Source organism: Rhincodon typus, chromosome 32, assembly GCF_021869965.1.
Source record: "Rhincodon typus isolate 14 chromosome 32, sRhiTyp1.1, whole genome shotgun sequence".
Classification (NCBI taxonomy): Eukaryota; Metazoa; Chordata; class Chondrichthyes; order Orectolobiformes; family Rhincodontidae; genus Rhincodon; species Rhincodon typus.
In genome coordinates, this window is record NC_063363.1 from 8,987,059 (window position 1) to 9,008,837 (window position 21,779).

General features: G+C 40.2%; 1 protein-coding gene across 6 annotated transcripts; it reads right to left on the bottom strand.

The window, feature by feature from the left end:
- Window positions 1–1,937: 1,937 nt before the first annotated feature.
- Window positions 1,938–20,836, bottom strand: LOC109923368 (histone H4 transcription factor). 6 transcript variants are annotated; one of them, XM_048615400.1, is made up of 10 exons: window positions 20,779–20,836; window positions 13,231–13,400; window positions 11,729–11,955; window positions 10,901–11,012; window positions 10,494–10,646; window positions 9,941–10,018; window positions 9,182–9,302; window positions 6,052–6,190; window positions 5,123–5,247; window positions 1,938–3,693 (listed from the first exon to the last, which is right to left on the bottom strand). In XM_048615400.1, the coding sequence occupies exons 2-10, from the start codon at window positions 13,388–13,390 to the stop codon at window positions 3,165–3,167; spliced, it is 1,644 nt and encodes a 547-aa protein (XP_048471357.1). In that variant the 5' UTR covers window positions 13,391–13,400; window positions 20,779–20,836; the 3' UTR covers window positions 1,938–3,164. The 6 variants fall into 6 exon arrangements, with proteins under 6 accessions (XP_048471357.1, XP_048471356.1, XP_020378994.2 ...); XM_048615399.1 differs by lacking the exon at window positions 20,779–20,836 and adding an exon at window positions 19,632–19,977; XM_020523405.2 differs by lacking the exon at window positions 20,779–20,836 and adding an exon at window positions 19,672–19,976.
- Between the last annotated feature and the right edge of the window lie 943 nt (window positions 20,837–21,779).

Below are 21,779 nucleotides of genomic sequence, written 5' to 3' on the forward strand. Positions count from 1 at the left end.
GCCAGGTGATCGCAGTAGGTATTTAAGAGACACCACATACTAAACTGGGGGTCATTCTGAAGAAGGGTCCCAACCTGAAACGTCAATTTTCCTGCTCCTCTGATGCTGCCTGGCCTGCTGTGTTCCTCCATCATCCGTAGTTCTTACTATCTCTATACTTAATTTAACCTTTTTTTGACTCATTTTAACAGACAGCACAGCTCCTGACAAACTGAAGGCACCAGTAAACAATTTAGCCCAGGTAGCACAGAATTTACATTTAGCAATATCTGACTAAATCACTAAAACATTATTGTACGATGAGTGGAGGGAGTGGTCTGCCATTTTTTAAATTGAAACACATATCCAGCAAGGTGGAAATTCTGGTGACCTCCCCAATTTTGGATAATTTCAGATATTCTCCTTGTCCTACGCTTGGGACCCTGGAAAAGGTTTTACTGCAGCAATCAGTTTTGCATTGCAGAGGTCTCTCACACTGCATGTAAAACAGAAGTCAAATTCTGTTAAAATTTAATAACTAAATCCTTAGTAGTCAGTGTGATGGATTGCTCTTTAAGTGTTACCCATTAATTCCTGGGAGCAAGGTTACTGAGGATGAGAAACACGTCAAGACATATTGCCTTTATTAAAATCCACTGATGGCATACTTACCCACACATGCATTCTACAGCATAAGCTCGCTTGAAGATGATGGGGTGCCACATTTTAGCAGGGAGAGTTTGGCTCTGGCTCAGAAAACATGCCGCATCCTCCTCCCGTGCCCAGCATAATGAACTATGAATGGAAGGGGCGAAATAATCCAGGCTGGAGTTTCTAACTTCCAAAATAAACAGGAATAACATGCTCATACACTTAAACGTACTGTGAAATTGTACTTGCATGATGCCCCCACTAAAACGGAAATATTAACACAATTCTTTTCGTTCTATTTTTATTAATTTCCCATTTAAATCTTTCTGATAATGTCACTGCTCTCTGGTGGTTGTTTTCAGCCATTATCCACTCAGCTGAGTTGAATGCTACCCCAATTCAAATATGCACATCCACCAGAAAATGCAGGGTTGCATTCAGGACAGCAAATGATAGTCTATTCACTAACGCCACCACACACTTCCCCAAAACAGGGAGGGATTGTAGAACCACCAGGGCCATTTAGGAGTACAAAACTGGCACGTGATGCTGGCATGACAGCTGAGCCTTTGGGAGGAACAAATTTATGTTTCAGTTGTATTTATTTGTACCTAGATAATTTTCTTTTGCTGCCATGCTGCATACCAAAAATTCCTGCACTGCTTCTATCTTGGGCTGCTGAGGTTTCCCCACTTTCATTAATCCACCACTAGTAGCCTGCCTTCAATTTCTTGGGCCTTAAGCTCCAGAATTCCTTCCTTAAAACTCTCATCTCATTATCCTCTACAAAAGCACCCCTTCTAACCTATCTCTGTCCTAATATCTCATGGTTTTGGCGTCATGTTTTGTTGGATAATGCTCCTCTGAAGTACCTTGGGACATTAAAGGTGCTTAATTGCAATTACAAGTTATCACTGCTGACACACTCCATTTCTTCATTGTCACTTCAGAGCACCAATTAGACATGTAGCAATGTAAAATCCCAGCCCTCCCATAGAATACAAGACAAGGTCACTGATGTGCAAAATCAGTACTGCACTGCACTTACCTGTCTTCCTAAACACAGGAAGATACTGAGTGGAGGCCGAGCGTCTTTTGGTGCTCGCCATAAGCTCAGGGATAAGCAAGTACAGGCCAACACTGTAGGGAATTGATCAAGACAAAGTTGCAATTCACAAATTGGCCAAAACAAAGTTTAGGATTGCCTCTAAGTGCACGCCAGTGAATAGCAGATTAAGCAAACTTGCTCACCACACTATTCTAACACAAATTAATCCACAATAATGATTTAACTCAACAATTATAACTATTAGAATGCTTAACTTTAATATTTTCCCAAGAAATCTACCCTCCAATTCATCAAAATAACGCCACCTTCTTAGAAGCATATGTGGCATTAGTTACATTGTGAATGTTAGTCCAATTATTAATCCACAGCAAGCTGGTAAACATACAGGCTAAGTGTTACATGCCAAACTCGACACTTGAAACTCACATTACATCATTTGTTACTACTCAGTAGTTAATGATGCTTTTAAAAGTAGTGCAAGATTCTAAGGACAGACTATGAAGTCTGAAGTAGGCTGCATCATATTCTTGGCTGAAGGAGATGGCAACCTGGGATCTAAGTGTTCGTGCTAGTTTGAATTTGGTGCATGCAAGTCAGCTTCAGTTTATTTAATTCTGTTTGACTTTGGGCAGCTACAATACAAATTCAAGTTAGAAAAATATGAACTTAAAAAGATGGCCAATGGAATCACAATGATAATCAGATATCTGACGTTTGAGTTCAAAAGGTCCTTAACAACAGGAATGTGGAAGGAAGAGAATGTGGAGGATGAGGATGTGAAGACAGGAGTATGCAAAGGAACTAGACGTAAAATACCACTGTTACAGAAAACACTGATTTTACTGCACTGGCTGAATATCATGTTAATATAATATAAACAGCCAATGTGTGAAGTAAATACTGCTGGATCAAGATAATATAAATCAATGGCTTACAAGTAAAAGGGCCCCAAATTATCCTGTTATTCCTCTGTGTAATGTCAGACCCTAGGGAAACAGAGAGGAAATTTTTACAGCAATTTCTACTCAGAATAAGAACAAGTAGGACTTGTTTGTGAGTTGGATGGCAGGGCCAAAAAAAAAGACATTTCACAAAAATGAACAGCAATAATAGAGGATTTTTACACAAGAAAAGTACTGAGAACTGCACTTGCATTGACATTGACCATCCAGCACCTGTCAAAATCTACTTCCCAATAGATTTGTTTGATCCAGTGATTGAGTATAATTGAAAAGGGATTGCATTGCATCTGACAGCATTACAGACAGAACATAATGAACATCTTGCTTTGAAGGGAGGGGTATATTAAAAAAATGACCACCATAAATACAGTCTGTGTCTGCCAACCAAATCGACACATCACAAAGCTCATTCTTGACTCGAGCAAAACAGCATATACAGATCAGACCAAATAGTAAAGATTCTCATCAAGAAAAACAGCAGCGGTGTGAGTGGGTAGTTAATCCTAACCAATTATTTGAATGCCTAGTTCTTCTGCAGTCTTTTCTATATTGTCAGCCGAGGTTCCCTCAATCTCCATATTCATGTCTTCACCAGATACTTCAGCATTACCTGGGCTGGGTGGTGCATTGGTCAGAACATAATAAACAGTTTCATTCTCTCCATACTCATTTGTCCGATTGACCACCCGAATGATGGGACTTTTATTTGTGTCAGGGGAATCCAACTGCAATTGTTGGAGCTGTCCCCCGCCAGCAACCTCATTAGGACTTGGCTGTTCCAAGGTCTCAGCTGTACAGCAGTTCAGAGTATTGGGACTGTGCTTCCCTGTGTTTTGTTCCTCATTGTTTGACTCTTCAAGCGGTTCTAGTATAATTCCTCTTAAGTTAGCTTCTGACAAAAACAAACTCTCTGACATGCTGTCCATGCGGCCGTCCTGCTTTTCCCGGTCTTTCATTAGCTGCTCAGACAGTTCAACACTCTCATATCGTACCAATTGCAGCCGCATGTAACCATCTTCATGCTCTTTGTATCTAAGGAATGAACATTAATGCAAGCGGTGAGAGCAGGCAGTTTATGCCCCACATTGTTTCTCTTTGCTCTACCCTCAACTTGAAAAATTCGTCAGCCATCCAGACAGAGACAAATAGTTAACCAGCTCTTACGTCCATTAAAACAAGATCTAAGTTAGCAGAGACACTTTTTGGATCTTGAGGATGAAGCAGTTGGGGAAAAGGTTCTTTTTTACCTTCTCCCTCAAAGGAAATGGCCTGTAATAGTTAAGATTCACAAGCCACTACATGGGACATTGTTGATGTGAATTCAGAAATATATCAATTTGTGTGCCAATGTGACACCCACAAGCCAAACCATGTTATGAGAATGCTTTCCTGAGGTTATAAATACAAACACTGAGCTGGAGGAGGCCACATGGCCCCTCAAGCCTAGTCTGCCCCCTAATAAGATCATGGCTGATCTGGTTGTCACTGCAAATCCATATTGCCACCCACCCCTGATAACCTTCCATCGCCCCACTCATCAAGAATCTATCCACCTCTGCTAAAATTAGGTACATCACCTCCAGGTATGACTATGAAACGTAACAACAAAACCACAGCCATTCAGGTGGGAAATTAGAAACATTTTTCCACAACAGGTGATGGATATGTGGAACAATATCCCACAAGAAGCAGTGGATGTTAGCTCTATTCATAATTTTCAATCGGAGACTAATAGATTTTTATAAGCCAAGGATAAAAGAATAAACAGCTAACCTAGGCAGTTGATTCAAGAAACAGATGAGCAATCTTACTATATCTCATTGCTCCAAAGTTAGTGACTTATAACCTACTTTGCTGGACATTTCGCTTCTACACTTGCTTGCGCATACTTTGTTCAAATCTAAAGGGACTGTGAAATGAAGAATTGTTTTTGACTTTATGTCCATGTTAGGGAATGAAACACATTTTTGCTTTAGTCACAGCTGAAAGACTTAGCAGCACTGCAAAATGCCCTGGACGAGCCAAGAACAATAAGCTCAATTCAATTCCTCAAAACGGTCACGCTCATGGTTATCAAAACTGAGGCTACTAACTCACTCCATGACAAGCTTTGAGCAACAAATTTGCATTTTTGAGTCGTGGCTGCAGTAACTCATTTCGTGAGATAAAAGTCACATAGTTCTACCAGGTCATAGGGCTGCTCTCATTAGCGAGAGACTGGTAGTGGCTTAGCCTAAGGTCACCACACCTCAAGCAAGGGGAGGTTGAGAAGGAAAGATTTCCACAGACCCTCAGCTGGTGTGGGAATTGAACCTATGCCGTTGGCATCACTTCTACATCACAAACCAACTGTCCAGCCAACTGAGCTAATTGACCTCATAAAATAGGACAAGGTGATGTGACAATATGAAACAAAAAGTGACACAATAACATGAAGAAAACATACAATTTATTAACATACCTGAATCGTGGGTGACCTGAAGGCCACTTAAACTGATGCTTCTTCCTGAGGTGCACAGTCAGATTGTTACCTCTCGTGAAACATTTGTCACAAACATGACATTTGTATCTAGGTTCCTTATCCCCCTGGGAAGGACAAGCCAGTGACACTGAATTAGTTGGGAGCCACAATGACAAAGCTAAACTGTAGCCACAACTACTATTAAAGACAGAGCCCATATCAAACACACAGAGAAGAGTTTATGATATAAAGAATTAAAGTTATTTGGCTCCTACTTTTTTTAAAAAAAGTAATGAAAATTTCAATCCTCTAATTTTGGGAATTGGTTTTTTGAGAGTTACTGTGCCTTTACAAAAGATCTAAATCAAAAAGCGGCTGAAGCTAACAAATCCAGGGTTAATAACGTGAGAAACATAAAATCCATAGTGTCAGCTAACTGCTGCCGCAGACATGTCTAATAGACTGCTTCAGAGCCGTTTAAACCATGTTACTCACCTGCCTGCTTTTCTAATTGTGTTTAGGACAGAGAGATCGAGGAAAGGTGACAGACAGAAAGCAAGCAATTCTGCTTTCACCTACAATCACGCATAATGGACATGTCAGAATAGACTGATGCCGTCATCTCGTCCATTTTCTACAAGGAATACACTCAAGGAGTCAAACTAGCGCTTATTAACCAAATATATTGAGAAATATAACATATCAAGTGCAGCGGCATTATTTTGACATTGCATTAGCTTTAAACTTGGTATCAGCAATGGTCAAACACAATCACTGCACGGGTTGCAACGGAATATTTTTTATTTATTGATGCAACATCCCATTTCAGGTGGGAGACTCTTATGGGTGGATTGTAAGTGTAGCGGTTGGATCTTGCAGATTTCACTTTAAAAAAGCTGCAAAATACTGCAATCCCTTCAACTGCTTACCTCATGTACCCTCCTGTAATGGGACTTGATGGAATATTGGGATCGTGCAGTGAACGTACAACCTGCAAACTCACAGCGGTAGGTTGGATCCTCACTGTGTGTATCCAAATGCTTTCTTAGATCCACCAAATTCTTGCAGCTGAGAAGAAACACATTACAGCAATAATCATTTTCAAAATATTTTTGATATAAATATCCAAAACCCCCAATAATATAGATAATCACTCAATGTAAATAACAGATTTATCATTAGGAACGCTGGCCTCCTTTCTCAAATATGCAGTTTTTGTTGTATAATCACAAGTGGTTTTGTAATGTTAGTAGATATGCATCTATTCTCCACAGAAAGTTAACAAAAGACCTTAAGGGAAAATGTTAGGATTCTACAGCTCCTACATCCTACTTGATCCCAGAGACTAAAGAATACAAATGGAGAAGACATCCAAACAGAAATTATTTGGAATAGCATGGGATTGGTCACATTACGAGATGTTTATTACAGGCTGCTGAATAGTGGAAAGATTGAAATTTAAAAAAAAAGAATGGTAGGTATAAATAATAGCTGTAATTGAAGACATTTGAATTATCCAAAGATGACTGAAGAGGAAAAAGAAAGGAATATATGTCACGTAGGTTAATTAGGATTGCTCGATGTCAGTACTTGGATTCTCAATCAGAAATCACTGCATGACCGTGCTCTGGTTATTGAAAGGAGCTGTAGGCAACCTGGAAACTAAGTAGCATTTGGAAAACACTAAGCATGATTCAATTAATTTAAAAGGAAGGCAGAAAATAAAGAGAGTACACGAGGGCACTTTACAGTTTCAACAGGGAATATAAAGAGATTGTAGCCAGGCTATATAATAATGCAATTAGCACAGATAAACACAGCAGGGAACGTTAGCATAAAAAAATCTAAATGACACACAGCAGATACATTACTAGTAAAATGACAGCCATGATAAGAACAGGGACTTATTCATGAAGAGGAAAGATTTATACTATTTCTGCTATTTTCTAAGTTCCTATGTATTTTGCCATCAAGTATCACTTGGAAGATGGAACTGGGATTGTGCAATAAAAAGTAGTCACTGCCTACACTTAATGGACCTACAGGTAGTTACATAACAAACAGTGGGTCCAAACATAACGTGCTAAAAAAGAAAACCCAAAGAACTATGGATGCTGGAAATCCGGAACAAAAATAGAAATTGTTGGAAAAACTCAGCAGGTCTGTTTCTCTCTCCACAGATGTTGCCAGAGTTAACGTTTCGGGTCCAGAAACCCTTCTTCAGAACTAATTATAGCTAGGAGAGGTTGATGTGCTGAGGATGGGGTGGGGTTGGTTGGCGGTGGTGGTGGGTAGGTGGGTGGATGGGGAGAGAGAGAAAACAATTGGGCAGACATAGGAATATGTAAAGGTCAGCTTGGGAGAATGAACTGCTGTTAATACGGACCATTAGTGACTGACAGTGGGTTGTTTATGATAGTGAACCATGTGATGACAAGGCCAAGGTGGGCGTAGGGATATGAGAGGAAGTGTCAAAGCCCTAAAATTGATAAATTCAATATTGACTCCAGAAGATGGCAGGGTTCCCATGCAGAAAATGAAGACTTCCACTGCCCAAGCTCATGGGAAAAAGATATCTCCCCCAGACCATGACCCCACCATGGAACACTAAGCTACTGTATATTGCCAGTCACTAATCTCATTTCATCTGGTGATCTCCCCCACCATTGCTTCCAAGCTCGTACTAAAAACACCAAACCTCCCTGTTCCCTGGCTAAAATCTCTGTCTCAGGCCTGCTGCAGTGCTCCAGCAAAGCTCAGCACAAGCTGGAAGAATAGCACTTCCCTACTTATCACTTCCCTTCTTATTCTTGCCTAATTATTACTTCACATTCTCCTCGCTTAAATCAGATCTAAAGAAGGGTCTCTGGACCTGAAATACTAACTCTGTTTCTCTTACCACAGATGCTACCAGACCTGCTGAGGTTCACCAGCAATTTCTGTCAATGCTCTGAAAATGTCACGAAGGAACCTTACACCAAACAGCTGGTCATTTTATTTTAAAAGAGTCTAAGGAAATTATAGGCTAATTAGTCTTTGAGTTGGAAATGCAAATTCATCATGCTAAATTAACAGCATTTCTATAAGTCATAAGCTTGAACAACATAAAGTCTGAAGTGGAAGAGAATACGTGAAATGCAGCATATGAATCCAGTTCGTGGTTTCCTGAAAACGATGGCATCAGCTAGCAAATAAAATACTTGGAGTTAAATTAGTGGAACATAGGCACGGTGGCTCAGTGGTTAACACTGCTGCCTCATAGGGACCCAGGTTCAATTCCAACCTCTAACTGTGTGGAGTTTGCACATTCTCCCCATGTCTGCGTGGCTTTCCTCCAGGTGCTCCGGTTTCCTCCCAAAGTCGAAAGATGTGCAGGTTAGGTAGATTGGCCACATTAAATTACCCACAGTGTCCCTGGATGTGCGGGCTAAATGGGTTAGTCACAGGAAATGCAGGCTTACAGGGATAGGGTCGGGGGAATGGGTCTGAACGGGATGCTCGCTGGAGGCATGGTGTGGACTCGATGGGCCGAATGGCCTGTCCCAACACTGTAGGGATTCCTCTACAATTCTATAGAATAAAGCAGACAAAGTTTGCACAGATAGGTGTTATTGTAGGATAAAAGGCAGCCTTAACATATTCTGACTGGAAAATTGCGGTGCGTCACATAGTTTTCCACAACGCATGAATGGAGTCCACATCAAAGTAACATAAACCTTGCAAGCAGATTTATTAGCACATTACCAAGTGTGAAGGGATTCAAAGTTAGGAATATATGTTTGAGAAGCTGAAGCCTTCACCATTAGTATAAAAAAGTGAGGGGATGAGTTCAGAAAAATCATCAAGATTATGCAGGGTTACAATTGGATACAATTTTACCATAATTTACACGTTGATTGGTGAAACAATAGGGAGATCATATAAAATTTAGGAGCTACATCACAAGTAAACATAACTATGAAAAACCCAGACCAACCTATACTTCTGGAAGCAGAAAATAATATAGTATTGTTGAAATAATTGGACAAAATGCACCTCTATTTGAATTGAAGATTATACCTGTATTCACAATACTCGCAACTGAATGGTTTCTCGTCACTGTGACGGAATTTGACGTGGTTCCGCAAGGCAGAAGGCGCTGGACAGGTCATATCACAAAATGGACACTTGTAATAGTTCACTAGAAAACAAACCATCATTCAAAATGTTCATTCAAACATAGCTGAACATTTCATCCATCCCATCACAATGAAGTTAGTCAACTGTTTACTGAGACACAGGATGACTGATATTTCTTCTGTATAGAAAACAACTGGAACTATTATCACAACGTTTTAATTTCTTCCTATTGATTTGCAAGGTTTTTATATCCGAATTTGATTTGAGAGAAGTGAGCTTTCTTTTGAGTGGAGGGTAATAGTATGGTTTATTTCAACTAACCATTAAGTTAATCAACTTAACTTAAGCTGTTAGGTAGGGCCTAACACCAACTCTGGACCCCTCTCTCCTCTGCAACCATTATCGTTCACTTTGCCTTATATTCTGATATTTGTACTGTCTAATCTCCCTCACCCACTATCCCTTCCCTGACCTTCCCTTCATTTGTTCCTCCCCACTTTCCACTAGGTAAATACCCAACACGTTTTCACCTATCTTAGACAGTGTCGTATATCCTTATAAAATAAGTAGTAAATGATGTGGGTGAAAGTTTGATAATTCATCATTCTGAAACAGACATTGTAGCTAAAAGGGCCTGTAGTTTGCAAAAAAAATGGTCCCAGATAGGCAGATTAGCAACAGCAATAAAACTCTGCTTACCATGATGCCGCATGTGATCCCTGAGTAGCCTTTCAGTGGCAAACCGCTTTGAACAGTGGGAGCATTGAAAGCGTTGGTCTACCAAGACAAGAATGATGCACAATATATAGTACATTTAGAACTAGGATCTGTACCATGTAAAAACGGGCATCTGCACGCTGTCTTTGTGAAGCTGTGTATCTACGTCAATAGCATTAAATGGCATGCTCAACCACAACCCAGTTTAAAGTCGTGGCTTTACATCAAAATTATAAATTACATTATAAATAACTAGCACAATATATCATCACACTGGGACAACAAGTCAATGCCCTCCAGAAGCCGATTAACATCTCGTGTTCAGATTTTACATTCAAAGAATTTCAGCCTTTTTACAGCCATTATGCAGTGGTTGGCAGCCATGTTATATATATCATTTCCAAGTTCCAAATTGGTTTCAGGTAACAAACAAACGCTATGCTTCAAAAAACAGATTTCCTGTTTCTCGAAATAAATTAAATCATGCCTCTAAGAAACCACATCCCTTTCAATGATCCAAAGATATTTTACTTACATTCCATGGCCGTCTGCCTCCGGATGTGATCAAAAAACTTGGTGTTGCTTGCAAACATTCCTCCACAGGTGGGACATGCCACTACTTTCTCTTGTGTGTGGCTACGTAAATGTTCCCGAAGCTTAAATTTCACTCTGAAAGTTGCATCACAATCTAAAGACACAGACAATGGGAAATGAATCACTCCTATGAAGGGGAGCTTGCTGCCAGATTTTCACAAGACGCGTGAATACATATCATAAGCAATTCATTAGCTGTAAAGCTCTTTGGGATGCTTTGTACTCGTGACAGGTTCTTTCATATTTAAATTGTCAAGGGTCATTTCCATTAAGCATCACATCGTGGTCAAATGGGTCCAACTGTAAAATAGGAATGGTGGAAACAAACAGAACTCCACAAGAACTCACCTTTCCAACGGCAGGGAATTATTAGATTAGAATCTGTGGTTGCATCCCGGTCTGAACACATTCCATGCATATCCACGTGTCTGTAGAACCATTCTGGATTTTCAAAAGTGCTCTAGGGAGAAAGTAGAAAGACTGAATAAAGTGAGAAAGCCCAAATAGTTCATTAGAAACTGTTAAAAACAATATGCAATCTGTGCCAATTTCACCATTAGTGTAGAATAGTAGGAACCAGCACAAATCAGGTCATCTCCCTTCTAGGACTTGATTTTAATAGTTTACAACTAATGGGAGCTTCTTCCAGTTGCCAGTAACAAACATCGGTCAGTAAAAATACAAACATATAATACACAAACCTAGAGTAGGAATAGGCCATCTGGCCCCTCGAGCTTTCTCTGCCATTGGATGAGGAAATCTTGGAACAAGAGAAACAAATTCAATGCTTCAATTCCAAAGAAAGGTCAAACATCAACTGTTTCACTCTCCAGAGAGTCTGTCTGACCTGCAGAATGTTTCCAGCATTTGCTGTTTTTATGTCAGATTTCCAGCATCTGCAGCATTTTGCTTCTGCACCGATAAAGATGCTGCAGGGATAACATGAGAGCCGGAATTCTGCTGCACGTGTGAATGTTTAGAAATACTAACTTCCTCTCCCAGAGCACATCACATTTCTGATCTAGCATAATCCTGCTCACTCTAGAAATTCTTATGTTTAATCACTGAAATTCAAACCACTCTTTTAAAAAAATCTCAAGGTTAAAACTGACATAAACAAGAGTGCATGGAGTAGTGGATATGAAAAGACAATTCAGATTTGCACGGTTGACTTACATCACAGTGACCCCAGAGACAAACAAAACTCTCTGGGATTTCTGGAATGACGTTGCGGCTCTGCTGATCCATTAGGCAGTGTTCAAGTTCAGTCTGAGCCTGCAGGGACTGCAGACCCCAGTGTTTCAGTTTTGTGTGGTAAGCATGAAAGTAAACATGACGGATCAGGTCAGCTGAGCTCTCCACTGAGTAGAACCCACACTCTGCCCACAGACACTGGTGCTCCTCTAGGAAACAATCATACAAAATGGGATCAGCACAACCAAGATTATTCTGCTCAGGCAAAAAAAAAAAAAAATTCACGTTTAAAACAAAAATAAGGTTAATCTTCCAGCACCCAAGTCAGAGTAATCTCTAGTTACCTTTGACAAAGATGCAGCTTTGTTCTAAAGGAAAAAATGCTTTTTTTCTCTTATTCATTCACAGCATTATGCTGTACTGAATTTTTCCGTAACTCACTCTGTTTAATTACAGGATTTCTGCACACTTTGTGTAGTTTATTAGTTCTTTCTTGCCATTTCTGAATGGCCGATTCATTTGATTGGGTCGGTGCAATAGCAAAAATCTACAGGTGATTTTACAATACGGTCACTTGTACAACTGTGTCCAATATTAAATGAATGAGGGGCAAATAGAAATGGTGGGTTCCTAAACTGCTGAGGTCTAAAATAGTAGACATCGTAATATAGGTCAGCAGTAATGGTGCTAACATCGAACACATCTCTATTTCTGTTGTCATGTTTAGAATTTGGGCAATTCAAAATTATGTTTCTGTTTCAATCAGCTACATTAACAATAACAAAAATGTATTTCCAGACAATACAGCATGCTTTCGGCAGCTTGAAAGGAAAAACTGTGTGTTAAAGTTAAAATGTGAGTTTACCCACATTTATTGGATGAAAAATAACAAATACTTTTCAGAATATTTCTAATAAAGCATTTCGTTCTGAAGAGTGGGAAAATGGTCATGCAAATTTTAAAATTTCACAAACTGCAGATCGTCCCAGAATTTCATTCCATCATTTAATATTGCTCATCCACTACCAGATTCTCATCAATCTCCACTGCCTGTCTGCCCCTCAGTGCCAGGATACTAAAACATAAAATTTTCAAAAAGAATGAACTTAAACACCTTTCCCAGCTTCGGATATTTCCAAATGGCTTTACAGTCAATGAAGTACCTTCGAAGTACAGTCACAAAAGGGGAAAGAGGAGTACACTGATTATAACAGGAATACAAACTTCAGCATATCTTCCAGAGTTGCAATAATGGATATCTGAAAACTAGCCACTCAGTGACACAGCCCAACTTAAAAACATAAGGGGAAAAATAGTCAAAGGAAAACAAGGGCTGCAACTAAAAAATATTTTTTAAAAATTTGAGATATTTTTGGTTAGTACCTCAGTTATTTTCATACAGCATGGCATAATGTAGTTATTTGTTTTTAATCAAACACTGTAAACATCATGTTTTTACATTTTTCCCACCGCTGTTACCCTACCTTGTGGTTCAATGTCATTTTCATCCCCCTGAACCTGATCCTTTAAATGGCCTGCAATGTGATTGCTGAAATCTTCCATTCCAGATGCAGTGAATCCACAAGAGCTCCATTCGCACAAAAGCACCAGAGAATTGTACTTCACACTCTTCCCAGCTGCCATTATATTGCATCTAGTCAAAATAAGAAAATGCACTCACTGTATCACAGTTTTTAGAATACTTTACCATATCTTGTGCTGTCAGATTGTAATGCTTCTCCCCTAACATAACAAGATACATTACATAGATTATCAAAGTACTTTAAAAGCTTCAGTTTCCCTTTCCAGAAGGTAATAATACAACTCGCAATTGTTAATGCCTCAATTTTGTTTTAAAAAAATCAGCAGATATTTAGGATTCATAAAGAAATGTATGTAAAAAAGGAATGCCTTATGTATAATTGATTTTGAGATTGTTTCATTTAAATGAAACTGGATCCTGAGGCCTCATTTTTGGTCATCAAGTGAGAGACTCTGTTTCAGTATTTGACCATAACTGGTTAGACATTTGTCTGTTGTCATGTGGTGAATTCAGAGTAATAGATACGAAGAGGCCTTTAAAAGGCACTTAAGGGTTCAGGGTTACCACTGACTGGAAACTGAACTGAACCAGCCACTAAATACTGTGGCTACAAAACCTAGTCAGAGGCACAAGTCATCAGTGACCATAAGATACAGGAGTAGAATTAAGCCACTGAGCCCAGTGAGTCTTCTCTGCATTTGGTTATAGCGGATATGTTTCTCAACCTCAATCTCCTGCTTTCTCTCCATAATCTTCGATTCCTTTACTAATCAAGAACCTATCTGCCTTAAATACAGTCAACAATTTGGCCTCTACAACCATCTGCTGCAATAAGTTCCACAGATTCAACATCCTCTGGCTGAAATAATTCCTCTTCATCTCAGTTCTAAAGGGCCATCCCTTCACTCTGAGGCTGTGTCCTTGTGTCCTAGCCTCTAATAGTGGAAACATCTTCTCCACGATCAACCTATACAGGCCTCTCTGTATTGTGTGCCTGAATACTCCCTGCTGCCTGGATGCACGCAGCTCCAACAAAATTCAAAGTAATCAACACATTTCAGGATTAAGCAGCCAGCCTGATCGGCACCCCAGTTTCCACTTTCAACATTTACTCCCCTCACCCACAGTGGCACCATCTACACAACGCACTGCAGTAACTTATTAGTGTCACTACCACTAAAGGGACAAAGGCAAAAGATATAATGGAAACACCACCTGTATGATCCATCCGAAGCCACACCCTACCTTGACTTTTAAAAAAAAGTCAATATTCAGAATTTCGCTGGTTGGGCAAGCATTTATTACCATAATTGCTCAAAGGTAATGGTGGGTGACATCTGAAACCACTGCTGCCCATTTTGTATAGGCATGCCAACAATGTGTTGAAGGAGGAGTTCCAGGATTTTGTCCCAGCAACAGTGAATGAATGACAATATATTTCCAAGTCAGCATGGCAAGTGGCTTGGAGGGGAAACTATAGGTAGCACTGTTTCCACGTATCTGCTGTACTGTCCTTCTAGATGGAAATGGTTGTGGATTTGGAAGCTGCTGTTTAAAAAGCTTGGTGAACTTTCGCAATGCATCGTGTACACAATACGCATTGCAGACATTCCGTGTTGGTGGAGAGAGTGAATAATTGTTCGATGTGGTGCCAATCAAGCAGGCTGCTTTGTCCAGAAGTGTCGAACTTCCAAAACATTATTGGAGCTGCACTGATCCAGGCAAGAAGGGAGCATTTCATTACAGCTCTGAAGAAGAGTAATCTAGACTCAAAATGTTAGTTTGCTCTCTCTCCATAGATGCTGCCAGACCTGCTGTGATCATCAGCATTTGTTGTTTTCAGTTCAGATTCCAGCATCTGCATAATTTGCTCCTAGACTTCTGACTTGCGCTATTTAAAATGGTGGACAGGCTTTGGGAGTTAAGCAGTGAGGCAGTACAACAAAAATTCCAAATGACTTACTTTAGTAGCTACATTATTTATATATGGCAAGTCCAATTCAGTTTCTGGTCAATGTTGGTAGTGAGCAATTCAGTGATGGTCATGGCATTGAATGTTGAGATCAATGGTTAAATTCTTTTTCTGGAGATGCTCGTTATTGCTACACAAGCGCCAGGCAATGTTATTTGCCACAAGTCAGCCCAAGCCTGGATATCATCCAGGTATTGTTGGGGACTGCTTCAGTATTCAAGTTGTGAATAGCGCTGAACATTGTGGAACCATAGGTGAACATCCCCCACTTCTGATCTTATGACGGACAGTGGGTCATTGAAAAAGTGGTTAAACATAGTTTGGCCTAGAACACTACTCTGAGGAACATCTGCAGAGATGTCTTGCAGCTTAGATGACTGACATCCAGCATACATAATCACCTTTCTTTGTGCTAGGCATGACACTGACCAGTCAGGACTTTGCCCCTACTTCCATTGGAAGTTGGAACTTTATCAATTGCTGCTGTATCAAAATTCAAAGCCTCCTTCCTAGCAGCACAGTGAAGGCCGATATAGTCCAAAGACTGCAGCAATTCAAGGTGACAGCTCATTACCATCTTCTCCAGGGCAATAAATGCTGCATTAACCACTGATGCCCAAATCCCTTGAAGAAACAATAATAAAAAGATGCACCATGATATCTGTTTGATATGCTATTGTTATTACTGGCTGACCCACATTCACCATTACAACATCACTGACAGTTTATAAGAACTAGCACCTACACAGCATAGTATGCCAGAACAACTGACAGACAAAGAACTACCTTCAAATACAAAATGCTGGAAATCTAAACTAAAGATCAGAAAATGGTGGTAATACTCAGGTCAGGCAGCATCAGAACCTCTTAGGAAAGGTCAGTCCTGAAATGCTGACATGGTTTTTCTCTCTGCAGATGCTGCCAGAACTGAGTATTTTCTGCATTTATTTGTCAAACTAATTTTAAGGTTTGTTTTGTAGCAATTCAGCCAGTTACCATAATATCTAACCTTTGGAAGGATAAAGTACGTAAGCTATTAATAATACAAAATCTTTCAAAGCAGAGACAGTATAATAATTTCAAACCTTAAGGGAAATATAACAAAAAATATTGAAATAACTCAGCAGGTCTAACAATCTCTGTGGATAGAAACAGTAATTGTTTCAGATTGACGACCTTGCATCAGAATTCCATCAGCAACGGAATTAACATTTGATGAAAGATCAAACTGAAACATTATCTCTGTTTCTCTCTACAGGTGCATTCAGACCTCCTGAGTTTTTCCCCAGCTGTTTTTGTTATTTCCGATTTCCAGCATTTGCAGTATTTGTTTTTCTTAATTTCAAGTGGAGACCAGTGAAAGTGACTCCAAACACCAGGTCAGAATACCTCAGTCCAGCTACAGCTGGACATAACAAACCATGCCAAGATGAGTGTCACATTTTCATTCAAACACTACTATCTAATTACGTGTTGTTTTTCTAAAAAAAAACCTTCTAATGCTGACTATTTCTTGCTTTAGATTCAAAAAATCTCATTTCCCTCTCAACAGGAAGGTTTAGCTGGTCATGGTACCCAAAAAGGAAGGGAATGAAAATCTTCATGTTTAAAATGTAAAAATTACCCTGAGTACAAATAGAAAATCCCACTTGTTTCCAAAACTTTGTAAAACTCCTAAGGGAGATCCAACACCCCATAACACACTTCTTAAAAACCCTTTGATGATTATAATGTAACACTGAAAAAACAAATCACACTTTGTTTGATTTCAATTAAATCTAATGTTGAAAAATCATCCTGCAGTACAGTGATATTTTAAGTTTTTAAATGGGTCTATAATGGTTTTCAGCAGGGCTATGGGGTGCAGCCTTTCACAAGAATATGTTGGCCTTAGTGCAATTTCTTTCATAACAATGAAGGAACATAACATAATGAAGATGAGCGACTAAAGTAGAAAAATAAAAGCTCAAAAATGAGGTGCCAACCAATTTCTGCTGGCATAGCATATTAGCTCTTTCTGTAAGACTATACCATCAATTTTCCTTTTGTGGAATTGAAATATCTGTACTCTTTTGCAAGCGGGAGTTAAGCATATGTGATTATTTCTATTGTATTCGACTGTGGTGAATACTATCCTCTATTTTTCTAGTATTGTTAGCCACTCATCTGATGTGATTTCTTGATTAAGGAAACCAGATGTTATCCAAAGAATCAATTACCCTCTTTTGTGTTTCGCCATTTTGCTTCACTCAAATCACATCCTTTGTCCAGATGCTCTCGAGTATCTATGAGTTTGTATCTTCCAAGACATCATAGAATCACAAGAGTCCCTACAGTGTTGAAGTAGGCCGTTCGGCCCATCATGTCCACAGTGACCATCCCACCCACATGGCTAACCCATCCAAGTAACCCTGCATTTCCCATGACTAATCCACCTAGCCTGTGCATCCCCAAACACTATGGACAATTTAGCACAGCTAATCCAGCTAACCTGCACATTTTTGGACTGTGGGAATAAACCGGAGCACTAGGAGGAAACCCGCGCAGACACAGGGAGAATGTGCAAACTCCACACAGATAGTCACCCAAGGGTGGAATCAAACCCGTGTCCTTGGCACTGAGGCAGTAGTGCTAACCACTGAGTCATTGCACCACCCCAGAAGATTCTCAATGAACCAGAGCGCATGGCTCCACTTCTGATCATCTATGCTTGTCCAACGCTATCTGTACATAGAACTTCAGACTTTGGTTAGTTTACTTTGGAAGTGGTCACTCAACAGGTTTGCTGCCAAAGAGGTTGTGAAGGTCCCAACAATATCTAAGAATATATTAGTACAGTTAGACCACTATTTAATGCAGAATGTATGCTGCCAGTATGAATACAAGGCAATGGTCTTCAATCATACAGACACTGCAGTAGGCATATGAGAATACAATGTTATGCTATCACTACTCTACCTATATTATAAAATACAATTTGAAATCATAAACTGAAAACATTTAAAGCTATTTCCATATATTAGTTCCGATAATATTCCGATAGCAGAAAGGTACCAATGAAAACAAACAGGCTTGATACCTTTACTGGCCAGGAACACATTATTAAAACAGAAAGAAGAGTGCAGCTGGAAGCAGTCTTTCTACAAATCATGAACAAAATACATTCTGATCTTATTTTAAAATAAGAAGATGCAATCATTTAAGGATCTTCATATGCTTTACAAAAGAAAGCACAGTTTTCAGTACTAGCTCGATTAACTGAAGGGCCTCTTATGTCCTTCGAGATTTTTTGATTCTATGTCACATCCCACCTCACATATAAAAACTTTAACTTTAAATTTATCAAAAGAGGTAGACCACCATGTTTCCATTTCAAGACCAGATGGTTCACCTACATGAATAAAAATAGAAAATGCTGCAAAAACCCAGCAGATCCGGCAGCATTTGTGGAGAGAAACAGCAGTTAACATCTCAAAACAAGGACCTTTTGTCAGGAAGTGCATGGAAGCTCCTAACAACATAAAAGACAGACCAAAACAGAATTTTCTCTTTTGTAAAAGAAAAGCAAAATTTACAGGATCAAAGATAGTAACAACAACTCTATTTTTCAAATCTTCGACAGGATGCAATTAAAACTGGCCTATCACTAATTCCTACCAAGAAGGCTTCTTGAGCCACTGCAGTGCAAGTGGAACAGATATACCTACAATGTTTGGTAGGCAGTTGCATCATCTTGACTTAGTAAAGCAGAGCTGGCATGAGTCCCCAGTCTCACACTTAAGGCTAACAAAATCAAAATTTGAAGTACCGAAGAAGTCATACTGAACTCAAAATGTTAACTCTGTTTCTATATCCACAGATGCTGCCAGACCATCCGAGTTTCTCCAGCAATTTCTGTGTTTGTTTCACTCAAGGCTGCCATCTGCCTGGATTGGGGATGGATGGGGAAAGCCCTCAGACATCTGGGTTACAACAGAGTGGCACCAAATTTGTTTGGCGATCATCTCAACCCTTTGTTGCGTTTTTACAAGTGGCAAAACAAAAAAAAAATAGAGGTGGAGGATGGTGGTGAGGAGGAAATCTATAAAATTAATCCTGCTGCCACCACCACCTCCCAGCAGTTTCCTCCACCTTTCCACAGGAACAGGGTGGAAGCCTGGGAGGGGTTGCAGTGAGGAGCTGGGGGAAGACTGCTCACTTCAGCCCATTCACACCCACCTCCCCTGTAACCTCACCTTCAGCCTCCCCCACCCCACATCCTCTCCCTAACCCCTCTCGCTTTCCTTCCTTCTTTCTTTCCCTCCCTCTCTCTCTCTCCTCCATTTATTTATTTATTTACTTACTTCTTCCTTCCTTCTTGCCCACCTCACCTTTCATTTCCTCTTTCTCTCTCCTTCCTCACCCTCTCACCTGCTCTCAGCCCCAGTTCAGGGCAGTGCTAGCACCGGAAGCGTGGACTCGGCGGCGCCCGCGCGCCACATCCGGCGCGCGAGCCAATCGGATATCAGCCCCTCGCGCCTGCGCCAGTTCAAACGGTAACGGCCGCCCGTCGGAATCGCCCTTTCTCTCCCCGGATTGTATGAAAAGAAATACAGAAGTAGCACATCGCCCTAGGATTAGACGTTTGTTTGTTTCGTTTAATCGTTCCCCTCCTTCAAAACGGGTCGAAACTCCCCGCAGCCGGGCGGCAGGCCGCTCTGGTTGACATAACTTCCTCCAATCACAGGTGAAATTCCGGGATGGCTGACCAATCAACAATCGGCTCGGTCGATACTTGTTTCTGATTGGTGAATAGCCGTGTCCGGCTGGTTCACCGTCCGGACGGATCCGTCAAATATCAAATAAACGTTCCCCCTCCCCACCACGGGACAGGAATTACACGCACGGTATGAGCCAAGGCAGGAGAGATTTTGTGGTACACTAGCACTGCTGCTACCTCTATCTGGATTCGGTTCCCATCTGGTCCAGAGGAATGTCTTAATATCTCTGAACAGGTCCAGTCGGCTTAATCAGTCTATGCCAGCGTTTATTATTTTTCTTATTTGCTCATGTTTAGGGGCAGCATTTATTGTCCATCCCTGATCCCAGAGCACAGTTAAGAGTGAATGACATTTGGTGCGGGTCACCTGTAGGCCAGTCTGGGTAAGGATGGCAGAAATTCCTTCCCTAAATTAGTGAACCAAATGGGCTTTTAAAAAAGTTACATGGTCACCATTACGGCAGCTTTTAAAAACAAAATCCAGATTTTTATTAAATTTAATTTTCACAATCTGCCATGGTGGGATTCAAGCCCATGTCCCCAGAATATTAACCTGGGGTTCTGGATTATTGCCACAGGCTCCACATGAACCTTCTTGCACAACCATTCTTCATCTAGGCCTACCAACATTTCCTTCTATGCTTTTGTCTCACATGCATCTACTTTGCTTTAAATGGAGCTATACTACTAATCACCTTTTGAATTAAGTTCCACATTATGATCACTCTTTAGGTAAAGATTCTTCCTGAATTTCTCACCTGATTTAGTAGTGACTATCATATAGTTAGGCATCTCCAGTTATAGGTTCAAACAATTACTCAGTAGTATATGATGTAAACACTGCAGAAAAGAGACCAAAAAAATTGAAGTTACCGTGCAAGACAAAAAAAAAGACTGTCTGTTAAAACAAAACTTAAATATTCTGGAAAAAAAGTGGAGATAATTGGGAAGAAATTTGTTTCTATGTGCTACTTCAAGTATGAGAAAAAAACCTTGCATTCATTGTGTCTTTCACAATCACTGTTATGTCACAAAACACTTTACAATGTGATAACAACTAGACTTTTTTGCTGTGATGTTTGTTGAGGGATAATATTGGTCTGGCAGACAGACAGGCTTCAGTTCAACATCTCAGCTGAAAGACAACACCACCTCCTGTATTGCACAGGTATATCAGCATTTACTTTTGTATTCAAGCCTTGGAGCAGGAATTTTTCCGAGAATTCTGTGACTCATGCATCAGACTACAGATACGACCTTAATCATAAGGTCCTGGGGAATGCTGCCAAACAAAGAGACCTTGGACTGCAGGTTCATAGTTCCTTGAAAGGGGATCACAAGTAGACAGGATTAGTGAAGGCAGTGTTTGGTACACTTGCCTTTATCGGTCAGTGCCTCAAGAATAGGAGTTGGGAGGTCATGTTGCAGCTGTACAGGACATTGGTTAGATCACTTTTGGAATACTGCATTCAATTCTGGTCCCCCTGCAATAGGAAACATGTTGTTAAACTTGAAAGGGTTCAGAAAAGACTTTCAAGGATGTTGCCAGGGTTGGATGGTTTGAGCTACAGAGAGAGGCTGGATAAGTGGGACTATTTTCCCTGGAGCATCAGAGGCTGTGTGTGACCTTATTAGAAGTTTAAAAAAGCATGAGGGGCAATGGATAGGTTGAATGGTCATGGTCTTTTCCCCAGGGTAGGGGAGTCCAAAACTAGAGGGCATAGGTTTAAGGTGAGAGGGGAAAGATTTAAAAGGGGCT